Raw genomic sequence first — 26,695 nt, 5'->3', positions numbered from 1 at the left:
TCAGTTAACCAAGTACCAAAATGTGGTTAACCCTTAAGAGTAAAAATTTCAATTACAATTAAAACTGCAAGCAGTGATGAGCGGGCTCGAGCACCCCGATGCGCTCGGGGGTACGCGCGGGTCGGGGGTACGCGCGGGTCGGGGGTACGCGCGGGTCGGGGTCGCGCGCGCGACCGGACGGGCGCGCGGACGCACCGTACGAAAAACCGCGGCGAGCGGATAAGCGGTAAGGGAGTCACGGCACTTGCAATTTTCCGCCAGGAGGGGGCGACAGCGGTGGCGAGGCGGGTGCGCGGTCACGTCCCGTCCGACACCGCGAACCGCCATAAAAAAATTCACGACGATCGGACCACGCGGTAGGTCCTTGCGGCGGATATACGTTTCCGCCTGTGGGTGGCGCTATAGAGTGGTTGGCCCACACGGTAACGGACCGGAGGGTACCCCGAACCAACAGAAAAAATTAGGGGCCGATCCGACCGTGCGTAAGGAAGTTACGGCAGATATACATTTCCACCAGTTGGTGGCGCTATAGCGTATGTACACACACTGTCATAGACCAGAGGGTACCCCAGACCACCAGAAAAAATTTGGGCCTGATCCGACCATGTGGAAGGAAGTTACGGCTATATACATTTCCACCAGTTGGTGGCGCTATACAGTCTATGTACACACACAGTCATAGACCAGAGGGTACCCCAAACCACCAGAAAAAATTTGGGCTTGATCCGACCATGTGGATGGAAGTTACGGCTATATACATTTCCACCAGTTGGTGGCGCTATACAGTGTATGTACACACACAGTCATAGACCAGAGGGTACCCCAAACCACCAGAAAAATTTTGGGCTTGATCCGACCATGTGGAAGGAAGTTACGGCTATATACATTTCCACCAGTTGGTGGCGCTATAGAGTCTATGTACACACAGTATAACAAACCAGAGATTGACCCAACACACCAAAAAAAATTTCAAGACAATCTGACCATGAATCAGGAAGTTACGGCAGATATACATTTCCACCAGTTGGTGGCGCTGTGTTTAGAACATGGCTTCTGGAGCATTAGGTGCGTCCTGTCATGATAGACGTCTCCACCGAAAATCATAGTGATACGTGTAACGGGTGGCGAGGGATAATGAATTGAAACTTCTAGGTGGCGCTAGTGTGTCAATTTAGATTGGTGTCACATGGGAGCACCACCAGGGCGCTCAGGCCTGGATTAAGGCCTCACGTTTAAGATTTCAGCAGCCTGTGACCTTCTGCAGGCAAATGATGACCTTTTGATGGTCAATGGCGAAGGCTGACCATTCGCCGTGGCCACGCCCCCCACATGTGCTTTACACACATCATAGTCCATCAACTGACATCATCAGTCTGTCAGTCAAACTGTGTATTGACTTTGATGTACATTGCTTCAAGGCAAGGCCAGACACCAGGCAGGGCCAGATATGAAATGGTCAAAGTTTGGTGGCGTGCCACGCCCACATCCTATGGAGCGGCCCAAAATCCTTCGCAATTTAACGTGGGCCATCCGTCTAGTGTCCGTTGATGCAACAACGGACTCATTCGGTCAAACCCCCTAGGAGGAGTTCGTCGAGATACGACCCATACATCCGCCCCCAAATGGCCGCCGCCACCTAAAATGGCCGACTTCCTGTTGGTTTTAGAACATGGGTTATTGAGACTTTTTTGTGCGTCCTGTCACGAGTGATGTCTCCTCCGAAAATCATGCCGATACGTGCAACGGGAGGCGAGGGATAATTATTTTAAAACTTCTAGGTGGCGCTAGTGAGTCAATTTGGCTTGGTTTCATATGGGGGCCACACCAGGCCGCTCAGGCCTGGATTCTGACCCCCCCTATGAGTTTTCAAGCCCATGCGACCTTTTGCGGGCGAATGATGACCTTTTCTATGTAAATGGCGAGGCCTGAGCATTCGCCGCCAGGCCACGCCCACCACGTGCGCTTTTCCTGCATCATGGTCCATCAACAGGCTTCACCAGGCTGTCAGGCAGTGACCTTGTGACCCCGATGTTCATCTGATGAATCTCCTGGCAGAAAAGGCCTCATGTAGATGACACGCCTTTAGCCTGTCGCCAATAGGTGGCGCTGCGACGAAATCAGGAAGTGACCTACGGGGACCTTCAGGGCGGGGCCATGATCACATGTACCAAGTATGATGAAGATCTGACCACGTGGAGCCAAGTTATTCACGTCTACAGTTACGCTCAGCGTGCAAGGCCCGGACATATGAAAATGGGCAAAATTTGGGGGCGTGCCACGCCCACATCGTATGGAATATCCCAAAATCCTTCGCAATTTAACGTCGGCCATCCGTCTAGTGTCCGTTGATGCAACAACGGACTCATTTGGTCAAACCCCCTAGGAGGAGTTCGTCGAGATACGACCCCAACTTCTGGCACGAAAAAGGCCGCCGCCATCCAAAATGGCCGACTTCCTGTTCGTTTTCCAATATGGGTTCTTGAGACTTTTTGGTCCGTCCTGTCACGATAGACGTCTCCACCAAGTTTCGTGACGATAGGTGAAACTGGTGGCGGGGGCCAATTTTTTCAAAAATTAAAGGTGGCGCTAGAGAGTCAATTTTGGAACATTGTTTTCGGGACCCCCACCAGATCGAAATTTTCGCCAGACCTGACGCGCTTGCAAAATTTGGTGAGTTTTCGGGCATGTTAAGGCCCTCAAAATGGCCGTCCTTTCGTCAGAATAAAAAACGGAACGATTACAATAGGGCTTTCGCACTGGTCAGTGCTCGAGCCCTAATTACAATCCCAAGGGCATGTAAGAAGGAATATTATAGCCAACTATTAGACAAGCACAAAAACAATATTCGAGCAACTTGGGACATTCTAAATAGTATTATCAGGAAAAGTAACAAGAAGACAGACTACCTTAATTATTTTATGGTGGGAAACCCCTATAATGATGATATGGATGAGACAGTTGAAAAGTTCAATAACTACTTTGTCAATATTGGTCCCAAATTAGAAGAAGGGATTCCGAAACAAAGGACAAGCAAGGAAAGGAATGAAACAATAGAAAGGAATCCTAATTCTATGTTTCTGACAGATGTAACAAAAAAGGAAATCATCGACATTGTCAAAAATTGTGAAGCAAAAACATTAACTGATTGTAATGGAATCGAAATGGACAGTATAAAAACGGTAGTTGACAAGATCGTAGAACTGCTGATGTACATCAGCAATTTATCTTTTCAGACTTTCTGAAAAGACTATCTTTTCAGAAGATTTCCCCAAGAAATGAAAACAGCATTTTTAAAAATGGTGTTAAACACCAATTTACAAACTATCGGCCAGTCACCTTACTACCACAATTCTCCAAAATTATTTAGAAGCTATTCAACAATAGGCTGGATAAATTTATTAATGCAAACGAATTACACTCAGAAAGTCAGTATGGATACAGAGCTAACATTTCTACCTCCATGCTACTGATCAAAATTACGGAGGAAATCACTAACGCTATAGATCAGAGGAAGTGTGCAGCCGCAGTATTCATGGATCTGACAAAAGCCTTTGATACAATCAATCATGACATCCTAATAACTAAATTAGAAAGGTACGGAATAAGAGGATTAGTTTGAACTGGTCCAAAGCTACTTAGCTGACAGGAAGCAATACGTACAGCTAGGAGAATACACATATGCAAGTTCATATATTACATGCGGAGTTCCCCAGGGGTCAATACTGGGGCCAAAACTGTTCAACTTGTACATCAATGATATCTCCAAAGTTACAAAAGACTTAAAGCTGGTATTATTTGTGGATGATACCACTGCTTTTTGTACTGGAGGGAGTACAGACGAAATCATTAGAAAGGTCAGAGAAGAAATACTCACACTAAAAAGATGGTTTGATGATAATAGATTGTCCTTGAACCTAAGTAAAACTAAAATCATGCTGTTTGGTAACAGCAGAAAGGACACGCACCAGCAAATACAAATAGACGGTGTGGAAATTGAAAGGGTGAATGAAAATACATTTCTGGAGATCACAAAACATGAAAATATGAGCTGGAAGCATCATATTACAAATATACAACATAAGGTGGCCAGAAATATTTCAGTATTGAAGTGCGTATGAGTTGAGTATTTGTTCTCAATCAGAAATCACTCCACACTCTTTATTGCTTTCTGGTTCTACCATATCTTACTTATTGTGTGGAAATATGGACTAATAACTATAAAAGCAATCTTCACTCGCTGAATGTACTGCAAAAAAGGTCAGTAAGGATAATTCATAATGCCGCTATAGAGAACATACTAACTCCTTATTTCTAAAATCACAAATACTTGAACTTGCTGATATAGTTAATCTTCAAACAGCTAAAATAATGCACAAGGCTAAAAATAACCAATTATCTAAAAATGTCATCCAATACTTCTCTACAAGAGAGGAGAAATATGATCTCAGGGAAGAACTACATTTACTGTTTGCTAAATACAAGGATGAAGAGTCTTGAACCAGTCATGATGTGCTATACATATCACTATATTGACACTTACTATGGTACCCATTATGTCATTGGATGGTCATATCACCTCCTACTTCGGTACGGGACAAAAAATTACAAAATTTAAAAATAAAAAAAACTAACAAAACCTTAAACTGTATTACTGAAAGCAGGAAGTGAACAAATGTAACAGTTACTGATTGTAAAAGTACCAGATGGAGGGGTAGGATTTAATAAGCTTTGCTTCTTCCTACTCCTTTTGGACATGTGGAACTGTGAACTGATTATGGGATGCACTCAATTGTAATCTGATGCATGTTCAAATGAAATAAAACCATTACCATTACCATAAATTATATAAATCGCAGTTGTTTTCAATTAGACACTGTTGATCACGAGAAAGAAATGTGCGTTTTTTTGCAGTTTTGCCATTTTAGGTGAATTTAATGAACATTTGTGACAGTAGTAAATGACTTTTTACGAAGCAACCATAATGGAATGAAATAGAAAAGTGTACAGTACCATTTATGTCCTTGATTAAACCGTTTAGAAACTGTAATTATATTAGAACCGTCCATTTCCCCACCCCCAGCTCTTGCAGACGGCAATTGGTTACTTTGTCTGTCAATCAACCTCGGATCCGGCGTTGACAGGTAACGATGTTGTGGCGAACAAGAGGACCATGGCGACCTACCGCAGACGTGACGCCAATTCGTGCCGTTTGTGGCGTTTAACGTGATGCAGTGCTGTGTTTTTGTGAACGTAACGCCGCCCACGACAGACACAAACACTAGCACACGGAAACAGGCCGGAGAGGGAGCCCACGGGTGTAGCCTAGCTTAAAAAACTTAGCGAGCCGTGAGCGCTCGCCATTGTTTGAGTTGTAGGCGAACATGGCAACCCCGGCTAAAGGATAGCAGCGTCGGTTAAAGACGGTGATCCCCACCTTTGTATTAACGGTAAGCAGCTTTGAACAACACTTTAAACTAGCTTAGCGGTGTCCCTTTTTATAAGTGAGCGTTTAATTACTATGTGTGCGATGCTTTTCATTTTAACCGACCCCGCTGGAAGGCTGTGCAGGGTACTGTTGTTTTGACTTTTTACTGTCAGGTTTCTAAGGGTAGCCGGTTAGCACTTACAGAGAAGAATGGCCTTCGATAACATTCCCGGGCCTGATGTACGAACATCCAAGTGCCAAAAAGGCCAGATAATTATTCAGCGGTGTTCTGCACCGATTTTAACAGCCTAATGTGTTACTTCATTTCCATTTATTGTGCTTTGAATGTCTTCTGAGTGCCTTTCACACAAGGATGATGACACAAAGGTCATTAATGCATTTGTGTATATGTAGACACATTGGGCTAGTCTGCATTCACAAGGTAAGGCATCAGTTTTAAAGAGATTAAATTAATAAATCTGCCTTTACAATAACTACAATATTCATGTAATTTAACAATAGCTAACACGACACATTTCCTACTAATGATTGCAAGTGAACAGACCCCACTTAAATCAAAAGCAAAATGTGTGTGAGTGAGTCTGGGGTGAGCATAAAACTACGTTTTCGAGGAGTAGGGTACGACCCAGGTGTATTAGGTCCTCTGAGGGGAGTCTCACTGTCCTTTTAAAAACCCCTTGCTCAGGATGGAGAATACGTCAAATGTTAGAAGTCTGACTGCATGAACCATCAACTGACATTGTATCGCAGAGGCTCGATTCAGTCCGCACCAATAAGACTGCCTCCTGCAATACACCTGATCTTTGAATTTTGGCCAAGGCCTTCAATGCCTTTCTAAATGTTTTATGAGGCGATTGTACTGCTGGACTTGCACTGCGATGCCTTTTTTTAAATGTTCTGAAGCTCCTCTTCCTCTTCCCTGTCTTGTAAGTGCTACCTATAATGTTAGTGTACTGAAGAGATAACAATAGAATTGATTTCTCATGCAACAACAGTTAGTCATCATCCCCAAACACCTGCCCCGCAATGAAAAAACGGCCATGTTGATATTTCAGACTAATTAGAATGTCGTGTCTGGAAAAAGCATTTTTTTTTCAGTGTCAGGTATTAGAAGCAGGAGTATTCCTCAATACTACATGCAAAATTTCAGTAAAACATCAGGTGGGCCATTCACTTGAACAAATAACTCTGATGCGTAATATGTACAACTGTTTGTTTGTTTATTGTAATATTTCTTGATAAAAAAAAGATTACCAAGATGTTGAATTGGTTTTATAAAACACTCTGAAAGTTCAAATTACATTTGAATTTTAAAGATCAATCTCTGTCACCATTTACATTTCTTCAACGTGACTCGTGCCGGCGCCATTCGGCTGTGGTGTTTTTGTATCCTGGTTAAAACATATTGCTCGTGTCCTGGTGTTTTTGTCCTCCCATGAACCGAAGATTCATTTACAGTATTCTAGCGTGGTGGTCATAAAAATGCAGAACACAATGGGCGCGTCTGGCTACAGGTACTCAGATGCACTGGACATGTCTGGACAGTCCTCAACTCTCATATGAGTATATGGCGCCCTCTACTGATAGCAGTAGTAAATACAATAACACACATTCAACAGAGCACCAATAGATCGCTGTAATATAGTAATACAGCTCTAATACACCAGAAGAACGCACAATACACACACAATACATTAAAAAGCAAAATTGCACTTAAAAAACCTGCAAATCCACGAAAGGTGAACCGCGATTGATCGAGGGAACACTATATAGTCTATCTGGGCCTATTAACGATACAGCATTCATGACCCTGCCGGTTTGTCCAGAGTGCTTTTATGGTAAACTTTTCTAAAATCGAGCTCCAAAACTTGTAGGAAGGTGAACACAAGTTAAGGTATGACCCTAAGTTGTTGCAATGACAACAGAAAAGCAATGAGTATTATGAAGACAGGACTTAAAGAAACCTTGGACTTGCGTACTAATAAAAAATACCAAAACAAACATGTAAATATTTGTATTTTAATCCTCCAAATGCCCATTTGATTCAATTATATTACTGTTTTACTTAGAAAAATACAAACATACTATTAGTAGTTAAATATTAGTAGGAAAATATATTTTTCATTTCAACGCATTGTAATTACACGCATGATGCGTTTTCTCATTTCAGTGCTTCATTTGATAGAAAAATAGTTAAATTTGTCATTTACCTTGTTAGAACAGATTGGGCAATTTTCACATTGTAGGTAAGTGTTTCCTCCTCCCTTAAAAAAAAAAATCCCATTGACGTCCATTATTTTTCACCCTAATTGTAATTACACATTAGAAACATGCATTTTCTTATTTCAGGGTTTCATTCTGTTTAAAATTAGTTTGCTTTGTCATATTGTCTGTTTAGAATAAGATTGGACAATTTTCAGATTGTAGGTGGAGTTTCCTAGCAGATTTTGTGACTGTAAACAGTGGACAGTTAGAGCTGTACTAAGGCACCTTAACTTGACTGAGAGCTTTGCAGCAAGTACAATCCTCACATATACACACACAATTGGCCTGGTATTCTTCCGCTATGGTGCACACTCAAAAGGTTCCCTGGCAACTTATGCTAACTCAAAACATATAAGTGCAGTGGAAAAAGCAAACCTACTATGAGGAAAATTATGGAGCTCATGACATTATTTCAAACATTGTGATTACAGATGCCTGGTATTCTCTGCAGTTAAGTATAGATATCTTTGGCTGCTATATGAGAAAATGTAAGACTTTTAAGGGAGTGTTTGAACTGCCCAAGACCTGGATACAGTATTATGACCGTTATATGTGTTTGCATTCACAGTTGCGGCCATCCCACCACATGATGTGTGACTGTTCCAAACTCTGGAAGCAGAACCTGTCCCTCTCTCCTCCCTCAGCTTGGGTCACACCCCCGCTTTGGCTGTTTTCCTAAAGTACCCCCCTGACTCCCCTCAAAAAAAAAGGAATTGCGATGACGGACAGAAAGGAGCCGCCCTTCTTCAATAACAACAGAGTGGGTGCTTTTCACTATAAGCTTCCACTCTATGACCCCATGGAGCTTTTTATTGAGACCCTGACTGGGACGTGCTTCGAGCTGCGAGTGTTGCCCTTTGAGGCCATAATTTCAGTCAAGGCCAAGATCCAAAGGCTTGAAGGTAAAACAGTCCAGCTAACCCAGTGTATTTACAGTACATGCAAAGCTTTTGTTTAATTTGTACAGCATATTCCATCGTCTTCATTACACATGGGTTTAATAAGGAAGTATTGAGTAGATGTCAAGGTTGCATGCGAAGAGGCGTGCCAGTGAACCCAGTGTTTCTGTGATGGAGCACCCCGCTCTCACTACTCACAAACGGTGACATGACTCCACTGAATACACTCTTAATTCATCTGTGGAAGCTTTCTTCTCAAGAAGCCATTATCCTCCATTATCCTAAGTCTCATTAGTTTAGCATTTCTGCTATGCAACCATGTTTCCCCGTGCGCTGTAAGGTTCATATATTCAACTACAGCAAGTATTTATTCGAGTGGATTGGATAAAATATTTTTTTAAAAATTATATAATTTGTAATAATTTTAATAAAGTTAAGTCAATTGCTATCTAATTACACAATATATATTCCAATATAGGTCTGGTAGGCCCTTTATGGTTTCTGACTGACCACTTTCTTCCATGGTACAGTATGAAGAACCATACCTTCTGGAGCAAAATGACCCTAATGTATGACAATTCAATATGTCATTATGCAAAGCATACCCACCTCGCTGTCTTTGCTTTAAAAGGAAAGAAACTCATGGTTTGTCGCCCTTTTTCCCCTGACCTCAACTAAGTTGAGAACCTATGGAGCATTTCAAGCAAAATATCTATGAAGGTGGGAAGCAGGTCAAAACAAAACAATTGTGGGAGGCTATTCTGACATCTTGCAAAGAGGTTCAAGCAGAAACACTCCAAAAACTCATAAGTTCAATGTAAGAATCGTGTCGGCTGTATGTTAACATGTAACTTAGCCTATTAAAGTAAATATGACCTCATGCTGCAAATTCAACAAATGACAATTTTTGTTTCTTAACCAGGTAAATGCTTTGAAAGTCTGTTGTGCATTACAATGTGGAACAGTGCATTTTAGATTTTTATTTTCATTCATCATTGGGAGTTTCCTTCAGGAACATTAAAATGAATGTTGCTGCCTTGAAAATGATGACTAATTTATATTGACTATTAGCTAAATCAGAGAAAAGTATCATTTGCATAATAATTTGGAACACGGTGTATACATACATGAGTTTTGGTCCATATCTCCCAGCCCTGCCATAGCACCTTTACATTCCTATTAGATGCATTAGGCTAATTTCTGCAGTCCATTTGCAGTATCACATATATGTCTGCAGAGGGCAGTCATGAATCACCTTCAGAGTTGCCAACCCTTGATGCCATTGAACCTAATATCATCTGTATTGATTTCTCACCCACCTCTGTGTCTGTCTTGTGTGTGAAGGCATCCCAGTTACCCAGCAACACCTCATCTGGAACAACCTGGAGCTGGATGATGAACATTGTCTACATGATTATGGGTAAATGAAATGTTCTCCTCACTGACCCTTCTGGGTTTGTTTACGTGATTGCAAGCAATGTGTTGTGTATGTTTGAATAACTCCCTGAATGTCTCCCTGCAGTGATGATAATAACTTGACTTCATTTTCCACATGGTCAGTCTGTGGTTAGATTTTGGCACACTGCCACAACACCCAACATGCACTTAGCTTTTAGAAGCAGAGGATGGTATAGTTAAAATAAGTAAATGTCCCAGTGGATTTCTCAGTCTAAGCTCTAAATTTGACCGAAAATGTTTTTGCACATAATCTTGCACATAATCTGCTGCATTCATAGTCAGCATATATGTTTTTTGCAGCATCGCAGAGGGTTGCACGTTGAAGCTCGTCTTAGCTATGAGGGGAGGTCCAATCAACACCAGGAGGGGTAAGAAAAAGACTGAAACACTTGATATATTATGATAAAAGCTGGACATTAGTGGTTGTATGTAATAAGGTAGCCAAATTATGCAGGCTTTCATTTGAGAAACCCTTTCTCTTTAAGTAGTAACCATGGAAGACCCTGTCAAAGAGGTGGTTGAGCCGATGGAGAGCACAAAGGATGAGGGTTGGGAGAAAAGCTTGGCCAACAAGCAGGTCACGTTTGTAGTCTACCGTGAAGGCGATCAGCTCAACTTCTTCCGAGTGGTCGACAGGGGAGATGGCTCCCTGACTCCTCTGTCCGAATCTCTCAGGTCTGAAAATTGTTGTCGCTTTAATAAATAGACATACATATTCAAATACACACACATGCACTAGTCTTGAAATTAATTTTACATATGAATGGTCATTCAGTGGCGGTTCAGTATACAACATATGCGCCGAGGATGGTGAGCGTTGTGCAGCTGCAAAGCAGAGCCTTGAAAATTCAATCACCATGAACAAAATGAAGCTGCTTAAAGCGAAGATGGAAGACATGAACCTCAACAAGAAGGTAGGGAGCTTGTCGTCTTGCAAAATGGTTTTATTACAATCTCAGACTCATCCCATTTTGGAATTGCTCAATGAAAATATAATGTGGCTGTGTGCTCTATTACAGAGGGTTCTATATATTGCATTTAATAATAGATGCCGTGCCCCGAATAATCACAGGGTGTGGCATCTTAAACACCATTCCCTCAGGAAGAAAATGGCTGCTATTGTTTACCACAACACACAATGCTTTCACAGCAAGCATGCCATCTATACAGCTGGTGTGCTTCTGTTTGCAGGATGTAGCTTTCCAAAGCAAAGGCTAACATTGAACATAAACATGCTTTTGTAGATTCCTTTACAGTAACTCCTTCCAAATGTGAAATGAAATGTCTTAAGGGTACGCAACTGTAGAAAGTTTGGGAACCACTCGTGTAGAGTGATTCCATTTGATAATATGATGGTCTTGAAATCTGATGCTTGTGTACATTATAGCAACATTACTGACACCTAGCGACTGGTATGGAAGTGCTTAATTTCGGTACAAATATGTAGAATTTGCTCAAATGTGCATATTTTTGTTAATAGGACACCCACGAAACAGCAGGATTTATTGATATATTTGAAAAGCTGTGATAGAGTGAAGCTGCAAAATTCAAACCACTATGTGACAAGATACAGTGAAGAAAATAAGTATTTGAACACCCTGCTATTTTGCTATTTCTCCCACTTAGAAATCATGGAGGGGTCTGAAATTTTCATCGTAGGTGCATGTCCACTGTGAGAGAGATAAACTAAAAAGAAAAATCCAGAAATCACAATGCATGATTTTTTAACAATTTATTTGTGTGATACAGCTGCAAATAAGTATTTGAACACCTGTGTATCATCTAGAATTCTGACCCTGAAAGACCTGTTAGTCTGCCCATTAGAAGTCCACCTGCACTCCATGTATCATCCTGAATCAGATGCACCTGTTTGAGGTCGTTAGCTGCATAAAGACACCTGTCCACCCCATGCAATCAGTAAGACTTTAACTTGTAACATGGCGAAGACCAAAGAGCTGTCCAAAGACACCAGAGACAAAATTGTACACCTCCACAAGGCTGGAAAGGGCTACGGAGCAATTACCAAGCAGCTTGGTGAAAAAAGGTCCACTGTTGGAGCTATCATTAGAAAATGGAAGAAGCTAAACATGACGGTCAATCTCAATCGGAGTGGAGCCCCATGCAAGATATCACCTCGTGGGGTCTCAATGATTCTAAGAAAGGTGAGGAATCAGCCCAGAACTACACGACAGGAAAAGAGGCATCCAGGAAAAGAGCTGGGACCACCGTTTCCAAGGTTACTGTAGGTAATACACTAAGACGTCATGATGTGAAATCATGCATGGCACGAAAGGTTCCCCTGCTTAAACCAGCACATGTCAAGGCCCGTCTTAAGTTTGCATATGACCATTTGGATGATACAGAGGAGTCATGGGAGAAAGTTTTATGGTCAGATGAGACCAAAATAGAACTTTTTGGTCATAATTCCAATAAGCGTGTTTGGAGGAAGAAGAATGAAGAGTACAATCCGAAGAACACCATCCCTACTGTGAAGCATGGGGGTGGTAGCATCATGCTTTGGGGGTGTTTTTCTGCACATGGGACAGGACGAGTGCACTGCATTAAAGAGAGGATGACTGGGGCCGTGTATTGTGAGATTTTGGGGAACAACCTCCTTCCCTCTGTCAGAGCATTGAAGATGGGTCGTGGCTGGGTCTTCCAACACGACAACGACCCGAAGCACACAGCCAGGAAAACCAAGGAGTGGCTCCGTAAGAAGCATATCAAGGTTCTAGCATGGCCCAGCCAGTCTCCAGACCTGAACCCAATCGAAAATCTTTGGAGGGAGCTCAAACTCCGTGTTTCTCAGCGACAGCCCAGAAACCTGACTGATCTAGAGAAGATCTGTGTGGAGGAGTGGGCCAAGATCCCTCCTGCAGTGTGTGCAAACCTGGTGAAAAACTACAGGAAACGTTTGACCTCTGTAATAGCAAACAAAGGCTACTGTACCAAATATTAACATTCATTTTCTCAGGTGTTCAAATACTTATTAGCAGCTGTATCACACAAATAAATTGTTAAAAAATCATGCATTGTGATTTCTGGATTTTTCTTTTTAGTTTATCTCTCTCACAGTGGACATGCACCTACGATGAAAATTTCAGACCCCTCCATGATTTCTAAGTGGGAGAAATAGCAAAATAGCAGGGTGTTCAAATACTTATTTTCTTCACTGTACCTGGCACTCTCTGCCGTTGAGCACATACACCCAGCCTCTTCACAAGGAGATAAGAGTCATTGCCAAGATCCTTTTGTGTAACCTCCAAAAATCTACTTTCCTCCAGTGTGTGCCATGCTTCTTTTTTCCACCATGTAATGTAATTGTTGTAAAAAACAAGGATTTTCTGGTTTAACCATTTTGTGTTGGTTTCCATTCTACAGCCGAAGAAGTCTGGTAAGGCAAAGCCACGGCCCCCCCCACTCCATCCCTGTGGCGGTCCCTCTGCACCTTCTAGCACACGCCACCATCAACGCCTCCTACGCGCCATCCCCCCGATGAACCAGCCTCGCCAGCCCAATGGCCAGCTACCTCCAATAGTGGATCAAGAGGTGCTAGAGCCCTTTCCGCCCCCTGCTGCTGTCGCTTCTTCCTACTTCTCGGTCCCTCGCCGACCGCCTCCCTCTATCCCCTCGCCTTCTTGCTTTATGCTCCAGGAGGAGGAGTCCTGGGAGACTTGCCCGGCGTTTGCAAAAATTCGCCCCCCTCCTAAAGTATCCCGTTTGGACATTGGCAGCACAAGGTTGATGAGGGATTGTGTGTACCCTCAGCTCCCCCCGCTCTGCACCAGAAGCTCACCCGAAGCCGCCTTTGACCCGGTGAAGCCAGTCGGAGAGGCACTTGGGATGAGTTTATTGGAAGAAGGGCTGGTGGCGGCGTCACCAAATTTATTTGGGGACCCTCTGAGTTTGGATTTGTCTACTCAGCCAGAGGAGGGTTGTCAAGCCTTTGAGGTTGGGGCACCACAGCAGCTGCCCCCCTCCCCACTTAGTACTTGGACACTTGGGACCCGTGGTGACACTCTGACCAGCAGAGCAGATATAACGCAGCTCAGCACTTCCTTCCATTTAAGCCCCCCATCGCCATCACCTCCCTCCAGTTCCCCAAAACCCCGTTTTCAACCTTTTGACTCCATGGTCCCCTGCTTGCAGTCCAGCCTTCAATCACAAGTAAAGCCAGGCAGTTCATCCCCTCACCACTCCATGATGTTGTCCAGTCACGCAGCACGCCTTCATGGCGTTAAAGAGGAGTCATTGGGCAAGATGCCAGAGCTTCTATCCAAGAGGGAAACACGATGCATCACTAAGATGGCAAATCAAGCTTGTCGAGGTGACTCTGAGCTCCTCTCTGCAAGACCTGTAGACGGCAACAGTGGAAGGAGAGGAATGGTACTGCCCCCTGCTACTCCCATAGGACAGGGCATCCTCTGCTCCAGGCTGTCAGGGCCCCCTCAGGATGATGCCGCACGACAAATGTCATCTTTGCACCGATCAGCAGCCTCGCACACGGTGAGAACAGTCAGCCATCATTTACCTCCCCAATTAGGTATTGCAGTAACTTGTAGAGTTGCATTCACAATTTCATCAAAATCAACCATTAATTTACTTTTCATTTATCTGCTAATTTTCAGTAGTAATAGTAGTTTCCTGGTTGGGTTATTGCAATTTTATAAATGAAATGTTGCAAATATAATATGGGGTTGAATGATGTTGAGGGCAACTGTAACATTAGAAAGAAAGGACCAGCTCAATACCATATCATGCAACAAACAACGGCCTTTATAATGCAGTGCATGGCATGGGCAATTTATGCCATGCCGTTTATTGATTAATTGGGAGGTGTGTGGGGATTCATTCATTCATTCATTTTCTACCGCTTATCCTCACAAGGGTCGCGGGGGTGCTGGAACCTATCCCAGCTGTCTTCGGGCGAGAGGCGGGGTACACCCTGGACCGGTCGCCAGCCAATCACAGAGCACATATAGACAAACAACAATTCACACTAACATTCATACCTATGGACAATTTGGAGTGTGTGGGGATATTCTGTCTAAATAAAATTAAACCAAAGGGTTTTGGAACAGGATTTTACTAAACATACTGTAAATGTTCTTATTGAAGGCAAAAAAAATAATTTCTGCTTTCAACCAGAAGAGCACGATTTACTAAATATGCAGAAAAACGTCCAAATTAGAAACCCAACTGTATTTTCACACTGCCTTTAAATTTAAACAAGTCAGCCATTATTTAAAAGTGAAAGCCAGCACTGTCTTCATGATTTTTCATTCATGACATTTCTCAAATCTACCATTGTTTATTGATTCCCTCCAAAATATATATATATATTTTTTTTATTTTTTTTTAGACCAACAAATGTCTGGCACCAGGTGGGGGAGTTCTGCCTCCATTCGTGAGAATAGGTAAGACAAGGACACAGAACTGTGCACACATTCACTTGTTGCCTTTAGGAGCAGATGATACAAACATGGTTGATAAGATGAACTGTTGTACAAAGGTCTGCAGTTCCTAAATATAGTGTAAAGTATTGATTGCTGCTGATTAAAGCACACGCTGCTGTTGTTTGTCTGATGATTGGGCCGAAACATGATTGGGCACCAAAAAATGTTCCTCACTATGCATCCAGTCTGATGCTCTCATGTCAGGCCCTTTAGACATTTCCCTTGATGAAAACCGAGGGCTGTATAACTGTTGAGCACCACAGACAACTGTCAGCATTTTAATTGAAGATGTCCTTGCTGACTGCAGGTCAAACAAGTACAGTCTGTCTCTGTGCACCCTGCCATATATTGCTCCTGAGTGCTCTGCATCAATAAATGTAATAAATGTCATTTTTGTTGCAGATCAAGGTGCAGACTTTGAGTACCCTTACCTCATATCTGTCCTATTTCTTTCCACACACCGTACTTATGTGCTGCTATAAATTATCCTCAGTTCCTTCCATCATGCTTGTCCTTTACTTCCTCTTAGTGTTTTATGTCCATGTGTAATGCATGTAAATTACATTTAACATGCGTGAAGACAGCTGGACTTTGTCCTATAAAGTGAATTTCCTTTTCTTTAAGGAACTCCGACATACCACCTACCTCCAGTCAAGGCCCCCACAGGCACAAAGAAAAAGAGTTCCAAGCACTGCTTCCATTGTGGCAAGAAGACTGGCCTGGCCACCAGCTATGAGTGCAGGTATGGCTCTCAAATCAAATTCATGGCCCGCGTTGCCCTCAAAGCACCCTCTTAGTGCCAGTTGTCGTCTCCCTTGTTCATCACTTTGCCCATCAGTTGTCTCATCTCGCCTGTGGAAACACAAGTGTCTCACACCGTTACACTGCTTGTGCAGCCATAAGCTACGAGCCAGGTTTCTCAACACGACATTATCGTGCATCATTTCTGTCTCCCAGGCCGAGCTGGAGCGTATATATTCAATCTGATGCAATTGAGTGCAACTCTTAAGCCCTAACATGGACTACTAAATAGGGTGAAGCTTCCCGCTATCTGTTTAGTCAGATGGCTTTGATGACGTTAAGTCATGTAGTTTGCTCATGCAATGTTTTAGAATAGAAGGATGACGATAGCTTTGAAAGCATAGAACACTAAGCCTTCAGTCAGCTGCAGATTATACCAACACACATTTCTTATCAAGAATTACCCTATTGACTTGAATAGGGCAAGTTATTTTATGATTCATACATGCAACCCAATAGGCCTTCTCACCAAGGGAGTTGAGAGTTTTTCTTCCTGTCACACACATTAGGGGCTCTAATTTCGTAGACCAGGCGCAGGCACTTATGGTAAGCTACAGTGCATGCACGCCACAGGTTGTCGGCAAGTTAGCAGACAACTGATATATATTCTATACATCCTATATTCAGGTCAATACATTAGTTTTTAGAGTCAGTAGCATATTTGTCCAATTTTGAATGCTCACTAAATATTGTTACCGGTGCCTTTCTTAACAGAGATGTTAAGACAAAATGTTCCAGGGTGCTTGACACCCTCCAATTTGTTTAGAATTGTTTCCATATTCATTAGGGCTTACTCGCACTCGGCCATTTGTACCATACTGGACTTGGGCGTGATTCCTACTCCTGGGCCTGCTGGCCACCACTCACTGTGCTTTCAATCCACAGCCCATCACTTCCTTTCTACTGTTTAGTGTCATTTATCTGACTTTGTGGGCTATTTCCAGTCTGGCTTATTTGCATTTTATATCAATTGTGACCTTTGTTGGTTAATAATATGCTTGGTGCGTCCGCATTCTTGTCATTCTGTGACTCCACTGTGAGTGTGTGTTTGTATGAAGTCAGAGACGACCGCATGCCGTGCCTGGGCAAGATTCAGTGCATACCACGCTTTAGGTGTTACGTGGGGCCAAGCACAGTTTGATTGGCCGTTGCCAAACTGTCACCATCTTTATAGGCCAAGGGGTTTGCAGCCTTTAGTATCAAAAGAGACATTTGGGCCTGTTTCCTCCAAATTAAAACCCACTTGGAGACACAAAACCTATTTGACCACTAAATTGAAGATAACATATATGTTTCCTAATGCATATTGTCATATTACTTTTCTGTCTTCCTGGTGGTACAACGAGCTTCACCTGTTGCCACTTGGCAAATTAGTCATGTTTCTTTTCTTAAGCCTTCTCCACCAATTTTGGACAATATTCGCGATAATAAGTGTTGAACCACATCAATCAGTTCCATTACCACTCTCAATATCATTTTAGATTCCATTGTTTATTAGCAACAAAGGAAGCTAACAAGTGAAATACTCGACACACAGCACAGCATCATGAGGAAAACACTAACCCTCACACTTGGGCAGAAAATTGCATGGAACATGGTGTCATGGTGGTTACACAGATGCATAAATCAGCAGGAGCCACAACGGAAGGATAAAAGAGCCGCGGGTTGCAGACGTCTGCTATAGCAAATGTAACAATGTAACATTTTAACTGTCCTGCCATACAGGTATAAAAATAAACAAACCATTGTTAATATGCGGCTGTGTTGGTCTTAATTTCAATACACACATCTAAAAAGACCACTATAAGAAGAAGATACTGCCTCTTATCAATATATTTTGTAGTAACTATAAATAAAGCAACACTATTTATAGGTTTTATTTTTTTCTTTAGCAGAGAAACCAAAAATATCTCTCATTTGAATCTCTCAGGTGTGGTAGCAACTTCTGTGCCACTCACCGATATGCAGAGACACACGGCTGCTCTTACGACTACAGAGGTGCGGGGAGACGCTTCCTGCAAGACACCAACCCTCTGATCAGCGCTCCCAAGCTGCCTAAGATCTAGAAACTTCCAGGGTCTTCTTTTAAAGGCTGCATTGTCTGAAGCCTTCAGGCTTTGACGGACTGAGCGAAAGGGTCTTATTCACCAATGTGTGCTTTGTTTTCCACCCTCAGCCAAGTTGACTTCAAGACTGAAGTGTCCTGTTAAAATGAAAACATGAGTGGATAAAGTCAAACTGTTTATTTCTGACAAAAATCCATAAAGCTCATGCATGTATGTAAGTTTTTGTCAAATGTCGCCGCATGTTCTGACTTTTTAAGTTTTGGCAGCCTGGAAGAAAACAAATAGAACAGCTGATTTTGGACACATTTGGACCAGTTGCACTTTAGAACTTATGATGTGCTGAAGGATCTTTTTATTGACATTTCTGTGTTTGTCTTTGGAAGTGTTTAAAGGTCTCTTGTCTTGTCTCATGTGCACATAGTTTTCCTTAAGAGAAACAACTTATTTAAATTCAAGTTTGAATTGCAAATATTTGTGCTGGTGTGAATGTAATTGTGTATTGTATTCGGGGTGGGGGCGGGGGCGGGTCTTTAAATGTTTAGTAAGTAAGGTGGTTGCCATAAGGATCTTTTGTATGTCTTTTTTTATGCTCAGCTGTTGCAAAAATGCTCTCCTCATTTCTGCAGGGGTTTGATCAAATAAAGTTCTTTTGCATATAAATGTGTTTTGTCAGCAACGTTTTGTCTGCTAGACTGCAATATTTGCTGTTTTTTTAATAATAAAAAAAGAGCATACAAGTGCTTGCAGGGAACAGCAACAGCGAGTGCACAAAAATCCTAACAACCTGGAAGTAATGTCTGTTTTTGTAAACTTCCCTTGCCATCCATGCCCAAATGTTCTAAATTGGATTTAGATCGGAGAACATGCAGGATGGTTCCCCAGAGTGATGTTATTCCTCTGGAAGAAGTCTGGGCATTGTGAACTGCAGCATTGTCTTGTTGAAAAACCACACAGATGGGGACCTTCAGTCATAAGGGATGCCCTCAGCAACATCTCCATGTCGCCAGCATCCTAGCAAAAATATAATTAGCTTGTATCAGCCAACACTGACCACCATCTTTGCATCACTTCCACACGGGCACAACACTTCCTCATTGTCCTTCAATCACATGCAACACAAAACTTATCAATGCTGTCAATGACATACAGCAGATAAGTGAAGTTGTATCAGAAAAGTATTGCAATTATGAGTAATTTAAACAGAATTAAATTACTGCTGTCCTGCTGTTCAGTTTGCAGTCTGTCTCTACATCTCAGACAAACCCTGACCTGAGTCTCATCTCAGTGTTTGGATGTTCACCCCCCCTCCATGTTTACAGTCTTATAGAAGTGAGGTAATTGGTGTGTGCAGACGCAGCATTCTGGAACGCTGGCCAAATTAGGTACATATTAGACCCAAAATGTCTTCCCTTGCTGATGTTATAACAATTTGTTTTGTAGCTCAATAAGGAAATCTAAAAATTAGAAAGAGATCTCAGTATGATGGGTTCTGCAGCAGGGCAAATTACAACCACAATCATAACAGCATTTTTGATGCTCTTATTGCCTCAAAAGTGTTCAGTAGTGTGGATAGATTTCTAATTATTCTAACACAAAAATATTGAATAATAAATTGTTTAATAAATGCAAAACCTAATTTAATGCATCTTTCATGTTATTCATTTTGTATGAATTTATACAGTGGTCTGGGTTTCTTGTTTCAGATCATCATACAAATTTAAATATAAATTAAAAAGGGAGGGAAAAAATCCAAACCTACATGGCTCTGTGTGAAAAAGTGATGAATTTACATCTACCACTCTGGAAAAGGTTATAAAGCCATTTTGGGACTCCAGTGAACCACAGTGAGAGCTATTATCCATACATGCGCGAAAATATGAACAGTGACGACTCATCCAAGAGACGCCACAAAAGACCTCACAAAAACAGCAGCATGGCAGAATTCCAAGATGAAAACCAATGCTGAACAAAAGGAACACAAAGGCATGTCTCTAAGTATCTTTATGATTTCATCATAATTTCAGAAAAAGAACATCATACCAACAGTTAAATATGGTGGTGGTAGTGTGATGGTCTGGGACTGTGTTGCTGCCAAAACTCCTCCACAGCACTGGAAGAGACTCGTTGCAAGTTATCATAAACTTTACAATTCTAATAAAATCTGCAGATGCATCAAAAAGGCAGCTCCTCGCCTCTCTGCACATTTAACGCATCCTAATTCCTTCATTTCATGTATCCCACTGATGCAAAGACATGCATGACAATTTGGCAGACTCACTTCAGTGAAGCCCGCTTCATCCAGTCAAAGAGAATAGAGCCTCTGTTGTCCTGCCCCAAGGACAGAGTGGTGGCCTGTGCATTAGTAATAAGGCCAAACACAAGGACAGGTTTCACAGAGCTGGGTAGATTGCCTCTTGAGTCAACATTGGCCTGTTTAATAAGTCAGCCCCAACCAACATGCTACTGGGGCTGATCACCTCTTTGGGTCAACTATTACACAACTGCTAACTGACTTGAGTGTGGACAGTCGTACAATACATAAATTGTAACCACTTGGCAACGTGGGTTGAAAGGACAGGGAGAGTTGGCAGTTACTAGGTAGAATACATGGAGAATTAAAATTGTTTGATTTGGGCTCAATACAAAAACATCATATGCCTTTTATGTTGATCTTATGGTGTTTCCTTGCTAATTTAGGGGCACATGGCTAAGATGCCCTATACGGTAAAATAAGGATAAGGCAGGTGGCAGTTGCTAGGCAGAGTTTATTGATCACAAACACTAGCGATGACTATTGTCATATGCCATTCACATTTCTTTGGAAATTTATTTGGAAAATGACAGGGAAAGTTGGGTGTTGCTAGGCAGAGTTGACAGAGAACAAACATGGTTTTGTATCAAAGGAAATAATAGCAAAGAGGGTTCAGTTTGTCCTTATAACGTTCCAGTATTATTAGGTAGGATTCTTGTAAGCGCGGGGTATTTCAATTTCAGTTATGAAATAAAAAAAACAGGAAATAGCAGGAATGGGTTGGGTTCTTTTCTTTCTCCTGTGATGTTACAGGTGACTTGTTGCCAGGCGGAATTCACACAAAAGCAGAAACACTTCCATGGCAGTGTGCCGGACTGCCCCATAAAGCAGAGAAAGGGCAGGGACAGTGGCAGGGATTTCGTCTAGCACTACTAAAATTACTCCAAAAACATCACAATAGGTATTATAAGATATGTTTATTTTTGGTACGTTAATTCGGTGCACCACTGAATCACTGTTCTGGGATAAATGTAAATAGAAGAAGAACAGGAATGGCTTGGATTCTTTCCCCATTCCATTACAGGTGACACCTCAAATGCTTATGTGGCAACTTGGGAGCGGGGGCAAGAGTTTGACAGCCCCACAGGAATTATTTGGGTTCGTTTTACCTGAAAGCTTACGTCAGACTTGTTTCTAGGCAGAATTTGTAGGGCATAAAGGGAAACATTGGTCATCATCAGAGCCATCTGCTGGCCGTGTAGGGTTACTGCCTCAATTACACCTCAATTATCTAGTATTACTATCTAGTATTGATTATGCATATAAAACTTTCCAGTATGACTATAATAAATAATAATAAGAGCATTATGCCACGCCACAATCCTTCATCACCCTCACCTGCGTCATACGCCTTCTCTTGAAATTTGTACACCCTCCCACGCCACCCCCTCCTCCTGAACGCGGAAGTGGATGATGATGTGCCACCACACGCAGCAGCTCAGTGGGGGAGATGAACGTCTAACAAACAGGGCGTCCTCTTGACTTTGTGACGAATATGGAGACGCACATCGTGAAAGCGGATTTGGATTAAGTGACACCGAGACGGAGGCGGTGGACGACGGTGTTGCTCCGTTGGTCGGTCGGTCGGTCGGTCGGTCGGTCGGTGGTCCGGACTGAGGGACGCTCTTGGGGATGCGCCAGTGAGACAATTGACTGCTTTTGATACAGTCCCACTAAAGGTAGGAAATGTAATCATGTTTATGCCTATGATTCGATATATTTGGCCCATTGCATCACAATAAAGGAACCGCTATGTTTCCTCTGCCTTGCCTTCCGCTGTCTTGTTTTATGGTTAAACTGCAGTGCATTCCATATTGTCTTTATAGTCGCTCTTTGGGTCCGCTTCCACAATCCACTGCAAGACATAGCCATGCTTAGTTTTCATTCACACTGTAGAAAGTTCCATTCATTGAATTATTTGGGGTTTTTGTGAGCTCTCATTATAATGCAGTGCACTTCTACGCCCCTGTCAACTACCACATCACCCCCCCCCCATATTCTTTGGTAAAAGCATTCCTTACTCCATGGTCATCTTACAATTATGGAAATGTAGTTCCTCTGACGACATGGTGATTTATTAACAAATTACACAACACAGCAGCACCAATATTGAACCAATATTGTAATAGCAGTCAGGGGCAAACCAGCATTAATACCAGTGATTGACAGCTGAGTAGCGCAACCATCATATGATAGCGCATACCGAGGTAGATGAATCTACTGGATGATGACCTCTCATATTACTTTATATGCAGCCATCTCCATCGAAAGGTTGCCTACAGCCACAAGCGATGTGTCAATTTTTGACCCAGTCTCCACAACCGACAATAGGAGACGTAATTGTGGTGGTAAATTTCACACTCAGGAGGATTTTGAAACTAAGGGTTTGCTGTCTTCAGACATTTTTTGTATGCGCAGTCTCTTAGCAAGCGTGGTTTCTCTCCCAGTTGATTGTTTCAGTGCATCTCCCATTTCAGTGTGCCCTCGTTGGCTGCCGGGATCAGCTTTCCACTCTCCGTCCCGCTGTGTGTCATGATACCCCAGTCAAAGCGTGTGTGTCATGTTCCGCCTTAATCCTCTTCAAATGCGCCGCACTTTTTGTGTACTTAGCGCTCTCAGTTGGACGGGTGCCCCACAGTGGAAAGGCTGCAAAGTATCTTCAGCATCTTTTATCGTTATGCTGGCTGCCGTGTGGTCAGAGGTTTTGATGCAAGAGACACGGTCATCCTGAGTTGCATCACTGTTACCGTCAGTCTTTGTGCGCCACTGTTCTCATATTGAAGACTGAATGAACACTTTATTGTATCATTTGGAAATAGGTTGACACTAAACAGCTCACTTCTTCACTTCTTGGTTGCTGGAATGTGAGTGACTGTAGATGCAGCGGCTTTGATGGAGGTCTGCACTCTCTTGACTGCTCTTGTCTTTCATGGTACAGTACATGCCTAATCCCGCATCATCACACAGGATTAACCGCATATACAGTAGATTGGCTTTGACCCGCCATTTTTCACTTTGTTATTCTGCAGGTAACAATCTGGAGCACTAACCTTGGTTTGGTGCATGCCATGAGAGAAGACATCTTGACTAATACAGCTTGCACTTATATTTATGAGCTCCATGTTGTGGTTTCATGCAGGCCTTTCTTTATATTCCTTTACCTGCAAAGGTAAAGAAGCCACAGCATGTCTTTATATGACCACATGGTGGGGTTAAGATGGCCGCCCTTTGTTACCAGACTAACACTTTGCACCCTCTTGACATCGAAGGATTTTTGCTGCCATCAACCCGTAGCAGCGCCTGCCGTTATGAGAAATCTCATCTGTTCTTGACCCTGAGCTGCCTGAGCTGCCTTCATTTTTTTTTTGGCCATCCTGACAGAAGAAGCCACTGCAGGAGAAACAAGAGCGGCGTAATTACGACTCCAAAGCGGTGGAGATGACTAAAAGAGAGATTGACGCCGTCTTCAGACCCATTGTGTGCTTGCAAATTAACTCACTTTTTCCGTCTTCTGAGACACGTTCAGAGGGAAGAATGCAATTCAGAATATATGAAGGCTTCATTAGGAGCTTGCCGCCGCTGTTGTTGGGCACAATAGCTTGTGATTGTGCAAAGTGCCTCCCCCACTATATTTGACAACATGCAGCACATGGGGAGTTTGACAGCTTCGACTGTAGCCAAATTGTAGCTGCTGCCATCAAACTGGGGTTTCACAACAGACAAATAAAATGCACGGTAGTATCTTCTGATGGTGGTTTTTTTTTTTTTGCCGAACTTGAATGGTATCTCCAAAGTTGGATCAGGCTGCATTCACACATGCGGTTTTTCACTTTGAGCATCACTCCCTCATTCATATTGTGGTTTTTCCAAAAATAATGCATGACAAAAAATGCACGTTTAAGCAATTTTTGGCCTAAATGAAGCATTTTAAGCCTAAGATTGCAAAAGGAGCTAACTGTATGACAGGGGTCGGGAACCTTTTTGGCGAAGAGAGCCATGAAGGCCAGATATTTTAAAATGTGTATCTGTGAGAGCCATATACATTTTTTAAACATTGAATGCAATAAAATGTGTGCATTTTTATGTAAGACCAACAGTTTTAGATATAATGGGCTCTAATTACGCAGACCAGGCACACTACCCCACGCCAATGGGGTGTGGCCAGCACACTTTCGTGAGCAGCGCAGTGTCTAATAATAAATCAAATACTTGTTGCCATTAATACAACTTCTGCTGCTGCATAGTTTTGCACCGTACTCCGTAGACGTATTTCATTCTTTTGGCCATCTTCGTCAGAAGGCTTGGTTCTGCAGCTTTAGCTATTTGACTAAAGGAGGAAAGTTTACATTTACATGTTTTTTTGACATCTCAATGACCGAGGTAGACTACAGCATTACCCAGTAATAATCAAGTTTTGGTGTTTGACCTGGAAAATATCATCAGGAAAGATAGATATGGTTGGCCGTATTGCAGCAGAATATAGATGGACGAATTAAAATGCATAAGAAAGTTGTTGATTTTGAATATTATTTTTAACAGTCATTTCTGTGATGGTTTACTTTAAAATGTTAGCAAAAATACATTTTTATTGTGGTAAGAAATGCTTGAGAGCCAGATACAGTCATCAAAAGAGCCCTACCTGGCTCCCGAGCCATAGGTTCCCTACCTCTGCTGTATGAGCTAAAATACAAATACAAGGCAGAAGAATCATTCTAATGGTGTATTTCCCGAGGGAACACATTTACTGTGACTGTTACTTTTATTTACATCTTAAATTGCCTATTTACTCTTATTTCGTCTACTCTATTGGCTAATAGCAGTGTAAAGCCGTTGAAATCTGCCATTACAATATGATGTGTTGAAATAGAGGAAGTGCACTTGCTGTCTTGAAAAAAACATGAAGCAACTCCATCCGTGTGAGTCTGTTATCTACAGTATGTGTAATATGTCTTATTTGTTCTGATAGTATCTACCGTATTGGGTAATACAAATGTGTTCTTTTGTGTCTTTAGGGCTACCGTGTTGAAGATAGTAAACAGAAAATATATATTGACTCCCACTTTGTGGAAATTCACTTATCTCGGTCGGGTCTGGAAGCAATTAACCACTATAAACAAGGAACGACTGTATAGGTCATTCTCTTGAAAAAGGTGCCAGAGAGGGTGCTGTCACTTTCATCCAAAAAAAAAAACCCCAAACAAATAAAAAAATATTTAGTTTGTCTGCCTTGCTCAGCATCTGTACACCAGCTGCTTCCATCACCGTCTCTCCATTCTGCTGCCTAATCTCTGGGATAATATTGATTGCGTTCTGTGAAGCGACAGGAAATGGATACAGCTAACAAAGACAAGGACAGGGGGGAGGAATGTTTACTGTTCCATTTGATTTCCCTTTATATTTTAGGGGATATGTTAAATCAGGTTGTGGGTGCCCCTCATTAGTTTCAATTTGGTAGGCTTCCGGAGCAATGCATACAACTTTTTCCATTTGATCTTTTACGTGTGTGTGGTTGTATCCACATCTATCTGGGTTGTAATATAATAACACTAATAAGATACAGTGAAGAAAATAAGTATTTGAACACCCTGCTATTTTGCTATTTCTCCCACTTAGAAATCATGGAGGGGTCTGAAATTTTCATCGTAGGTGCATGTCCACTGTGAGAGAGATAAACTAAAAAGAAAAATCCAGAAATCACAATGCATGATTTTTTAACAATTTATTTGTGTGATACAGCTGCTAATAAGTATTTGAACACCTGAGAAAATGAATGTTAATATTTGGTACAGTAGCCTTTGTTTGCTATTACAGAGGTCAAACGTTTCCTGTAGTTTTTCACCAGGTTTGCGCACACTGCAGGAGGGATCTTGGCCCACTCCTCCACACAGATCTTCTCTAGATCAGTCAGGTTTCTGGGCTGTCGCTGAGAAACACGGAGTTTGAGCTCCCTCCAAAGATTTTCGATTGGGTTCAGGTCTGGAGACTGGCTGGGC

At 42.2% G+C, this 26,695-nt stretch overlaps 2 protein-coding genes across 8 annotated transcripts in view; both read left to right on the top strand.

Moving 5' to 3' along the window:
• The first annotated feature begins 5,107 nt into the window (after positions 1 to 5,107).
• zfand4 (zinc finger, AN1-type domain 4) lies at positions 5,108 to 18,920 on the top strand. Of its 3 annotated transcripts, none has more exons than XM_058059012.2 (10): positions 5,108 to 5,447; positions 8,280 to 8,613; positions 9,955 to 10,030; positions 10,369 to 10,436; positions 10,557 to 10,743; positions 10,844 to 10,982; positions 13,450 to 14,574; positions 15,431 to 15,485; positions 16,149 to 16,266; positions 18,256 to 18,920. In XM_058059012.2, exons 2-10 carry the CDS (start codon positions 8,430 to 8,432, stop codon positions 18,389 to 18,391), a joined length of 2,088 nt encoding a protein of 695 aa, XP_057914995.2. In that variant the 5' UTR covers positions 5,108 to 5,447; positions 8,280 to 8,429; the 3' UTR covers positions 18,392 to 18,920. The 3 variants fall into 3 exon arrangements, with proteins under 3 accessions (XP_057914995.2, XP_057914992.2, XP_057914993.2); XM_058059009.2 differs by having other exon boundaries at positions 10,554 to 10,743; XM_058059010.2 differs by lacking the exon at positions 5,108 to 5,447 and adding an exon at positions 5,561 to 5,812 and having other exon boundaries at positions 10,554 to 10,743.
• A 3,174-nt stretch (positions 18,921 to 22,094) lies between these two features.
• marchf8 (membrane-associated ring finger (C3HC4) 8) overlaps positions 22,095 to 26,695 on the top strand; it is a 77,178-nt gene continuing 72,577 nt past the window's right edge. For all 5 annotated transcript variants that reach the window (XM_058057971.2, XM_058057972.2, XM_058057970.2 and 2 more), the window contains exon 1: positions 22,095 to 22,381. The gene's annotated coding sequence lies outside the window, so the exon portion shown is untranslated. The remainder of the gene's footprint in view (positions 22,382 to 26,695) is intronic.

The sequence above is a fragment of the Doryrhamphus excisus genome, linkage group LG20 (assembly GCF_037039965.1).
Source record: "Doryrhamphus excisus strain RoL-2023G ecotype Guam linkage group LG20, RoL_Dexc_Guam_v1.1, whole genome shotgun sequence".
Taxonomy (NCBI): Eukaryota; Metazoa; Chordata; class Actinopteri; order Syngnathiformes; family Syngnathidae; genus Doryrhamphus; species Doryrhamphus excisus.
Note: the sequence above shows the minus strand (reverse complement) of the source record. Positions and strands in the feature narration are given on the sequence as shown.

Coding starts and splice junctions, on each gene's coding strand:
- zfand4 (XM_058059009.2), top strand. CDS start 8,430: ATGACGGACAGAAAGGAGCCGCCCTTCTTCAATAACAACAGAGTGGGT. Junction 8,614..9,954: donor CAAGATCCAAAGGCTTGAAG/GTAAAACAGTCC, acceptor TTGTGTGTGAAG/GCATCCCAGTTACCCAGCAA. Junction 10,031..10,368: donor CATTGTCTACATGATTATGG/GTAAATGAAATG, acceptor TGTTTTTTGCAG/CATCGCAGAGGGTTGCACGT.